This window comes from Girardinichthys multiradiatus, chromosome 20 (assembly GCF_021462225.1).
Source record: "Girardinichthys multiradiatus isolate DD_20200921_A chromosome 20, DD_fGirMul_XY1, whole genome shotgun sequence".
Classification (NCBI taxonomy): domain Eukaryota; kingdom Metazoa; phylum Chordata; class Actinopteri; order Cyprinodontiformes; family Goodeidae; genus Girardinichthys; species Girardinichthys multiradiatus.
In genome coordinates this window covers 27,331,643-27,342,216 of record NC_061812.1, presented here as the reverse complement: position 1 = coordinate 27,342,216, position 10,574 = coordinate 27,331,643, and the positions used below count along the sequence as shown (strand labels likewise).

General features: G+C 40.3%; 1 protein-coding gene across 2 annotated transcripts in view; it reads right to left on the bottom strand.

The window, feature by feature from the left end:
- Positions 1-7,200: 7,200 nt before the first annotated feature.
- rad18 (RAD18 E3 ubiquitin protein ligase) overlaps positions 7,201-10,574 on the bottom strand; it is a 45,167-nt gene continuing 41,793 nt past the window's right edge. For both annotated transcript variants that reach the window (XM_047348671.1, XM_047348672.1), the window contains one exon: positions 7,201-7,438. In XM_047348671.1, the coding sequence (XP_047204627.1) occupies positions 7,339-7,438 (100 nt within the window). In that variant the 3' untranslated portion in view covers positions 7,201-7,338. The remainder of the gene's footprint in view (positions 7,439-10,574) is intronic.

Below are 10,574 nucleotides of genomic sequence, written 5' to 3'. Positions count from 1 at the left end.
CTTGTGCCACATCGTGGCGTGATGGAATCCTGGCTGGTTTCCTATGGCTCTCGGGAATGTGTTGGGCTGATTGTGGGCAATGAGGACTGGGCTGGGCTCCAGTGATATTTTATGATCAAGTAGGGCATTTAATTAGCCACATGCAATGATAATTTCCTCATTTCAAACAATTTATTGAAACAAAAGCCAACAACAGTGCTTGGTATACCACAACAAAAAATGTAATTCTCCAAATAACGTGTCATGTGCCCTTGAGCATCAATTATGGTTTGATGATGATGTCTCATGCTGTTCACAAGTCGACAATATCTGCAGAGGCATGGCATCCCACTCCTCTTGAAGGGCGGCCCTCACGACATTGAGGTTTTGGGGTAGATAGTTACGAGCTTAAGCTGAGCCCAGAGGTTTTCCATGGGGTTTGGGTCTGAAGGAAATGCATTCCATTACATTCAAGTTACCCCAGTGTCCAGCAGCCGTTCCTTAATTATGCGGCCTCAATGAGCTGGAGCATCGTCTTCCATAAAGATATAATTAGGCCTGTGTTGTTTGGGTTAGTAGTATGGGTTTGTCACTGTACTATTCACTTCTGTGTTGACTACACACAGCTGACCACACTGCTGCCCACACAGCTGCCCACACTGTAACAACACCACCACCAAAGCCTCCTCTGAGGACAACAGTGGCTGATGCATAGCACTCAACTTGACGTCTCCAACATCACTGGCGGTCATCATTTCTGCTCATTGTGAACTGACTTTCATCAGAGAACACCACTGAGGTCCACTGGTCCTTTGTCCAGCGTAAATGCTTCTTGGGCCATGCAAGACAATGATGCACCTGGTGGTATGGTCAGGTACCCTGGCAGGTCGTCCAGCACACCTCATGAAAATGGTTTTGAATGGTCTGAGATGACACTAGGGTGCATCTCAACCCCTTACATGTTCCTGAAGGGGCGTTCATCATCCGCTTCCCAGGGCACAATAAAGTGGTCATCAGTGTGGGATGTGACCAAAGGATGTCCACTTTTATGCCTTTCTGTGACTCTTCCAGTCTCTCTGCATCTCTGTTGCAACCTGATTATGACATTCTGTGACTCTCTAAGCTCAGTGGCCACTTCAATCTGAGAACATCCTGTTGCTATGACAAGGTACTGTTGATCAATTGATAGGGGTTGTCTTGATCTCATGATGTCAAAATATGAACAACATGATGAGGAGGACTATTTAAATACCAATTCTGATTGAACCAGGAAATCTAATGGTGAATTCATGGATCAAACACATGTTGTGAAGTTAGCTTTTAAGCTAACTTCCTTGTCAAAGAACAGCAAGTTGTGCACAAAGTACTGAAACATTGAACAGTTGGACAGGTGCATTCAAAAGTTTAGTGAAAGTCACATTAATATGGGAAGAAACTTGTGCCATCAGAAACTGAATTTAAATTGCTCTGACTGAATTTGTATTTTTGTAATTTGAAATTAAATGCATTGGTTTGAAAATGAATTTCACTAAACTGAAACTGAATTTTATGGTTTGAAACTGAATTCATTTGCTTTTAAAATGTATTTTATTGTATTCAAAATTCAGTTTGACTACTTTCACTTCAGGTCTGTAATTCAATTTCAGTTCCAAAATTCAGTTTTTTGTGTCACACATCCATGTCCTTTAGGATAGCCAAAGATTAATCAAACAGATTCATCAATTTACGTTTCACATCCGGTTGAACGTCCTTTACGGCATGTTGAGCTGGAGCAGTGCAGCATACATGAGCTTGGCGGATGTCCATCACCAAGTCAAATGAACATCTACAAAAAGCGTCATGTAAACAAATGATGGTCAAACAGTAACACTTATGCTATGTTGTTTTAAAATGTTATTGTTTTATGACCTTGTTAATTATTCAGCTATTTAAAAATTTCAAAAACATTTTTTGTGTTCATAAATATAAAAATCTAACACTAGATAAAATACATTGATGACAAATACCATTTGTTCAATTTATTTGTAAAGCTTTAAACAATTTAAACACTGACATATTAACTGTAGGAACAAAGTTAAAATCAGTTTATTAGCAGAGCATAAAAATAATAATTATTATTATTATAAATAAACCGAACATTAAAAATAGATTTCATCTGACTGACTTATATCTGTTTAACTTCCATCCATTGGGGGTTCCATCCATCTCTAGGGTTTACAGAGAATGGTCCAAAAAAGAGAAAATAGCGGAAGTTCTGTGGGCGCAAATGCCTTGTTGATGCCAGAGGTCAGAGGAGAATGGCCAGACTGGTTTGAGCTGATAGAAAGGCAACAGTAACTCAAATAACCACTCGTTACAACCAAGGCATGCAGAAGAGCATTTCTGAATGCACAACACGTCGAACCTTGAGGCAGATGGGCTACAGCAGCAGAAGACCACACCGGGTGCCACTCCTGTCAGCTAAGAACAGGAAACTGAGGCTACAATTCGCAAAGGCTCACCAAAATTGGACAATAGAACATTGGAAAAATGTCGCCTGGTCTGAGGAGTCTCGATTTCTGCTGTGACATTCGGATGGTAGGGTCAGAATTTGTTGTCAACAACATGAAAGCATGGATCCATCCTGCCTTGTATCAACAGTTCAGGCTAGTGGTGGTGTAATGGTGTGGGGGATATTTTCTTGGCACACTTTGCACCTCTGAGTACCAATTGAGCATCATGTCAATGCCACAGCCTACCTGAGTATTGTTGCTGACCATGTCCATCCCTTTATGACCACAGTGTACCCATCTTCTGATGGTTACTTCCAGGAGGATAACATGCCATGTCATAAAGCACGAATCATCTCAGACTGGTTTCTTGAACATGACAATGAGTTCACTCTACTCAAATGACCTCCAGTCACCAGATCTCAATGCAAAAGAGCATCTTTGGGATGTGGTGGAACGGGAGATTCGCATCATGGATGTGCAGCCGACAAATCTGCAGCATCTGTGTGATGATCATCTCAATATGGACCAAACTCTCAGGAATGTTTCCAGTACCTTGTTGAATCTATGCCACGAAGGATTAAGGCAGTTCTGCAGGCAAAAGGGGGTCCAACCAGGTACCAGCAAGGTGTACCAAATAAAGTGGCTGGTGAGTGTAGCTGGCTTTACATCTGAACGTTGACTGGGCCATTCGAACACAAAAATATCCTTTGATCTAAACTATGCAGCTGTACCTCCGGGCGTATGTTTAGGGTCGCTGTCCTACTGGAAGGTGAACCTCTGCCCCAGTCCAAGTCTTTTTTTAGCCTCTAACAGGTTTTCCTTCAGAGGTTCCCTGTGTTTACCTCTATCTTTCCATCAGCTTTGAAACACACCAATGTTGTTGGTGTCTGATAACAAAAGAACCTAAGAGACTACCTTAATGTTACTGTTAAAAAAAACATTACACAGCCTGATGGTTCCTCCACCATGTTTTAACATGGGCATGGCATATTCAGGGCGGATTGCATTATTTTCGTCCACGCACAACATTTTGCATGTAGTTCAAAAAGGTCAATTTTAGTGTCATTCGAGAGCACCTTCTTCCACATGTTTTTCCCTTAAATGACTTGTAGTAAACTTGAAATATCTATGGCTTTCTTCTTGGCCCTCTCCATACCAACCATTTTTGTGGAGTTGAAAATTAATAGTGGTCCTAATAACAGATACTCACACCTGAACTTTGGATCTTTACAGCTCGTTCAGTTCTTGGGATTTCCTTGTCCGGCCTGTCAGTTTAGGTGGATGTCCATGTCTTGCAAGGTTTCCAGTACAATCATACTCTTCATTTTTAGATGGACTGAACAGCACTCTGTGAGACGGTCAAAGCCTGAGATATTGTTTCATACCTTAACTTAGTTTCACTAATTAGATAAGTTTTCTAGGCAGTTAACTGGCAGAAGATTTTGTTTTGGGTTATCAGAGCAAAGGGAGGTGAATGCAAATTTCTCACCATACCTTTCATACTTTTATCTGTAATAAAATTGTGAAAACCTTGTAGTCTTTCCTCTCAACGTAATGATATGTCCAGGAGTACTGCAAGATGGATGTTAAAAGTAGGCCAAAACTCCCCCACAATGCTGTAAAATACTCATTGCCAGTTGTTGCTGCTAAGAGTGACCAAACCAGTTATTAGGTTTAGGGAGTAAACTGTTTTTCACACAGGGCCATGTACAGGTCCTTCTCAAAAAATTAGCATATTGTGATAAAGTTCATTATTTTCCATAATGTCATGATGAAAATTTAACATTCATATATTTTAGATTCATTGCACACTAACTGAAATATTTCAGGTCTTTTATTGTCTTAATATGGATGATTTTGACATACAGCTCATGAAAACCCAAAATTCCTATCTCACAAAATTAGCATATCATTAAAAGGGTCTCTAAACGAGCTATGAACGTAATCATCTGAATCAACGAGTTAACTCTAAACACCTGCAAAAGATTCCTGAGGCCTTTAAAACTCCCAGCCTGGTTCATCACTCAAAACCCCAATCATGGGTAAGACTGCCGACCTGACTGCTGTCCAGAAGGCCACTATTGACACCCTCAAGCAAGAGGGTAAGACACAGAAATAAATTTCTGAGCAAATAGGCAGTTCCCAGAGTGCTGTATCAAGGCACCTCAGTGGGAAGTCTGTGGGAAGGAAAAAGTGTGGCAGAAAACGCTGCACAACGAGAAGAGGTGACCGGACCCTGAGGAAGATTGTGGAGAAGGGCCGATTCCAGACCTTGGGGGACCTGCGGAAGCAGTGGACTGAGTCTGGAGTAGAAACATCCAGAGCCACCGTGCACAGGAAATGGGCTACAGGTGCCGCATTCCCCTGACCTGGGCTATAGAGAAGCAGCACTGGACTGTTGCTCAGTGGTCCAAAGTACTTTTTTCGGATTAAAGCAAATTCTGCATGTCATTCGGAAATCAAGGTGCCAGAGTCTGGAGGAAGACTGGGGAGAAGGAAATGCCAAAATGCCAGAAGTCCAGTGTCAAGTACCCACAGTCAGTGATGGTCTGGGGTGCCGTGTCAGCTGCTGGTGTTGGTCCACTGTGTTTTATCAAGGGCAGGGTCAATGCAGCTAGCTATCAGGAGATTTTGGAGCACTTCATGCTTCCATCTGCTGAAAAGCTTTATGGAGATGAAGATTTCGTTTTTCAGCACGACCTGGCACCTGCTCACAGTGCCAAAACCACTGGTAAATGGTTTACTGACCATGGTATCACTGTGCTCAATTGGCCTGCCAACTCTCCTGACCTGAACCCCATAGAGAATCTGTGGGATATTGTGAAGAGAACGTTGAGAGACTCAAGACCCAACACTCTGGATGAGCTAAAGGCCGCTATCGAAGCATCCTGGGCCTCCATAACACCTCAGCAGTGCCACAGGCTGATTGCCTCCATGCCACGCCGCATTGAAGCAGTCATTTCTGCAAAAGGATTCCCGACCAAGTATTGAGTGCATAACTCTACATGATTATTTGAAGGTTGACGTTTTTTGTATTAAAAACACTTTTCTTTTATTGGTCGGATGAAATATGATAATTTTGTGAGATAGGAATTTTGGGTTTTCATGAGCTGTATGCCAAAATCATCCGTATTAAGACAATAAAAGACCTGAAATATTTCAGTTAGTGTGCAATGAATCTAAAATATATGAATGTTAAATTTTCATCATTACATTATAGAAAATAATGAACTTTATCACAATATGCTAATATTTTGAGAAGGACCTGTAGGTTTGATTTTTTTTTCCACTTCATAATAAAACACCTTCATTTAAACGCCTCATTTTGTGTTTACTTGTGTTATCTTTGCCTAATATTTATATGTTTGATGATCTGAAACATTTACGTGTGACATACAAAAAAATACAAAATCATGTATCAGGCAAACACTTATAATTTATAGTTTGAGCTTAAAGAAAGATCTTGTGATTATCTAAAGAACACTCAGCTGTGAGAATTAATGTCTGCCCCTTGTATCACGCTGATCCCCCACCAAGACAAAGATTGGTCACCCTCTCTTTGAAGCAATGGAGAGGGTCAAGGTTCTCACGAAAGGCTGAGGTTCGACTGAATACAATGTATTTTTAGATACTATAGACCAAAGATTTATGAAACTTATGTTGGACAGGTGATAAGATGTCTCCTTCACCAATACCACCCAGACAGATAAGGTGACTTTGACTCAGACGTACTCTATAGATGTCTCCCAAACAGTGGGATACGGCGGACTGATGACATCTCCCCCTGCTTCGCTGCTGGCCAAATCAAAGCTTTTATCAAAAACACTTTAGTCTTGTGGATTTCACTGAAGAGTTACAGTGAAGCTTAAAACACCAAAGACAAAATGTACTATAGTGCAGGAAAAAAAGGACTCGCCGGCAATAAGAATATGGCTCATTCCTCGTTCATATTAGAGTCTACTGATATTTGTGCGTCTGCTTTATCTGAGGAGAATCGCAGCAGTCAGACCTGCCATGTGTCTGACTGCAGGGTAGCTGTTTTCAATCAGGGTCAGCTCCCAGAAGAGTTACTGCCAACTCTCCTGTGCACGCACACATAAACACTCCCTCCTCTTCTTAAGTGTTTATACTCTGCCTTGTCCTAACTTGGGGTTTCCACAAGCGTTGCATTTATTGAATTAAACCGACCCTGGTTTCTTCTCATTCAATGAAAACAATCAATTTGAAAAGCTGAGATTTGCTGCAAACTTTCAAATTGCAGATGACATTGGAACTGTGGACAGCACGGCTCCTCTGCGTAGTTTTAAAAACACGTGGGGAAGATTGAGGTCAGAGATTAGAAAACAGACTGAGATCTAGCTATTAGATGTAAGGGAAAAAATGGACATCTGCCGTTTGGAAAAATACTCAGTGTTCCTGCAGTTTTATTTGGGTTTAGGCTGCAATTTACAATGGTATAAACTATGGATTAAGTAGGGGAAAAAGACAACTTTAGTGGAATAAAGGTAACAGAAACAGCTTTTTTCTGAGCAATTAAATTTGGGAGCAGAAAACGTTGAAGTATCCCAAGTCTAATTTTTAACCAGTTTTGTTCCTCTTTAACCACACAAACTAAACCTACAAGTACCTAACAAGTATTTTTGCTTGAAGTACTAATTTTACAGCCCTTCTTGATTTGAACACAGGAAAATACAAAGATCACCTCAATAATGAACACAGGACAACAAAGTATGATAAAATGCTATAAAATTTATTTTAAATTAATAACCAAGTAAACACTAAAACCTAAAGTCAAAGAAATGTTCGACATGTGCCAATTATTTCAAATACTGAAAACTTTACCAACATCACATCTCTACCCGCCCCCTTATGTTTTACGCCGCCGCTTTCCTGTAGCAGGCGACATTTCTGCAGTACTGCCGCTGGAGCTGGACGTTCGCTTCTGGAAAGAAGACTTCACCGTGTCTCTGTGAATGAACACAATCAGAGAGAGAGGGGTTACTGTTAAAAAGAACAAAAAGAGACAAATGTTAAACAATATACAACACCACAAACCTTAATGTGTCTACTAGGATTTTGGATAACTGTCAATCACAAAGTAGTTCATAATTGTAAAACGAAATACATTTGATACATAGTTGTCAAAGTGTTTGATGAATAAAACCTGAAAAGGGTATCATGAATTTGTACTCCGTCTTTAACGTTTTATAAAAACCCTCTAGTTGCAATTACATCTGCAAGTTTCTTGGGCATGTCTGGACCAGCTTTGCTTTCAGGAGACTGAAATTTCTATCCAATCTTCTTTGCAAAATAGCTCAAGCTCAGTCAGATTGAAGGGAGATTATCATTTTTGAAAATCAACTTTCAAGTCATGCCACAGATTTTCAAGCAGTTTAAGGGCTGGGCTTTGATTAGACCATTGTAGCAAAATGAAAATGCATTAATCTATTCAATTGTGGCTCTAGCAGTATGTCTGGGGCTGTTGTCCTACTGACCAGAGTCTGTAGTCCTTTGCTGTCTCTAAGAGTTTCTTTCAGGACAGCATGATGCTTCAACCACCATAATTAACCATTGGGATCATATACTGAACTGTCAAATTTGGTATTTTCTCTACAGAGCCCCTTCTTCCTTTGCTCACAGAAAGGCTGAACACTTCTGACTACAGAACTAAATGACAGAAACACTGTTCTGTAAAATGTGTGTAAAGTGTAAAACCGCTGGTTCAACAGCAGTTAGACATTTTAGATCTTTAGTGTAAATCCGCTATAATCCAGTTTCCATTATATTGAAGAATGAAATAATGTTCACACAATAAGGGCTGCACGATGGCACGGATGGTAGCACTATTGCCTTGCAGCAAGAAGGTCCTGGGTTCGCATTTTCTCTCATTGCATGCATGGGTTCTCACCGGGTACTCCGGCTTCCTCCCACAGTCCAAAAACATGACTGTTAGGTTAATTGGTCTCACTAAATTGGCCTTAGGTGTGAATGGGTGTGTGCACGATTGTTTGTCCTGTATGTCTCTTTGTTGACTGGCGATGGACTGGTGACCTGTCCAGGGTGTACCCTGCCTCTTGCCTGTAGACTGCTGGAGATAAGCACCAGCTCCCCTGCGACCCACTATGGTAAAAGCGGTATGGAAGATGAATGAATGAAATAATGTAAATCATCATAATACCAAATGTATGTGTCTATTTATAGATTGAGGCACTTAAGAAATTTATTGGAATAAAAAAAAAAACATTGCTTATCTGCCAAATATTGTTGCTTCATTAAAATTTAATCAACCCACTCTAACCTGTTTGATTAATTAAAAGCCTCTAATTAATTATAGGAATTTTTTTAACTGTGTCTCACCATTAAAACAAACCCTTTCTAATTTGCAGCTTTAGTCCCAATATTTCATTGATGTAAAACCAAATGACAAATATACAGGAAAGCACAGTGTGTTCAATGTACTGACTTTTCAAAAATCACTGTACAACTATTAGATATATTAGAACAAGCACCATTTGCTCTACTTTTGATAATGAGACATCTTTCATTGTTCACCAATCTCTTTCCACCTGTTTCTTGGCATCTGAACACAATCAATACCACAAAAAGCTTAAAGCGATAAATCTCCTGGTAAGCCTTCATGTAACCTGTGTAGGCCCAGAGAAGTGTCCTAAAGCCTTAATGGCTGTGATTTAAGTTAACTCAATTAAAAAGCATAAACAGACTTCCCAGAATTGCTTCTTTCTTTTTCTCACATTTTAATCACTTCTGAGAATCAGTTATTTTCTGTGCACAGGATTACTTTAACCATTTCCGTTGAAATAGATTACGTTTAACAAGCATTTCAACCTAATTGGGATGCACTTCGCAAATGGATGACAAAAATTTATTTAGCTTCCAGGCTCCTCCAAGTTCATGTAGTTAATTAACACTAAAAGCTCATTTATTTTTGAACAAATATAAAAAACATTCTGCAGACTATTTGCAACGCAGGAGAAAGGTACAAATGACTCGGCAGCAAAAGATATGAAAGGTTTTCTTCCGCAACCGACAATCCCCCAATAATTATAACACGGTGGACTCTAAAGCTGCAGTTACATGGTTTGCTCATCTTACCGCATTTGTTAAACTACCAAACTATCCCTGACATGAGTCTTACCCTCAGGAAATGAAGCGCATTTTGTGAATTATGAATTCCAGTTATATGTGTGTTGTTTTTGATGCACCCCTGTAACATTTAATGCATGTGTTTTTGGCTGAAAGTGTAAAATCTACCATATGATATTGCATCAAGGTAGAGCAAGTAAATTTTTGTCATTAGCCACTGTTATTGTTTTTTACCTATAGCTAATGATTGCCTGACCTTCTGAGGCTGATGTTCAATGTTCTTTATCAGCCTTTCACAACTGGTGACCACACAACAGCCCAGCCCCATCACCCCCACCAACTTGGTGTACTGGGCTTTGGGCCTTTGTCTGGGAAACAATGCCAAGAAATAAAGTGAGCATGGCAAAATGCGGAGCATATGAGATATTTTCCCTCAGAAAAAAAAGGGTTGATGACTGCCCGCTTTGGAAACAATGGGGAAATTTTCACATTGCCAAGCAACAAAGAGTAAGTTTGGAGCTATCATGTGAGGCCACACTGACATTCATGGAGGTAAACCACTCTCAGTTCTGGTGACAGAATTACAAAAAACAAAAAATTTTCCTTGACTTGGGTTGCAGCGTTTCAGTAAGGAGCGATGGTGGGTCCCAAACCTAACAGTTCAAAACCACTGCTATATGCGTTATACCCATGCTGTCAAATAATCAGCTGGATTAATCAGAAAGTAGGTCAGAGTGCTTCCGTTGTAGCCATTTCGAGCATTCTGCATACAGAGGTGAGTGAACCTACATCACTTTAGACAGAGTGTCTGCATAGTGCAGCAAAGGATCTGATGAACTGGCTCGTGTAGTCCAATTCATCAGATGAGCTATTGTTGCTCGATTTGCTGAAGAAATAAATGCTGGTTGTCATAGAAAGACAGAATACGCAGCGCACTGCAGCTTGGCGCATAACGAGCTGCAAAGCTGCAGAGCAGTTAGAGTGCCTTGATGACTGTCC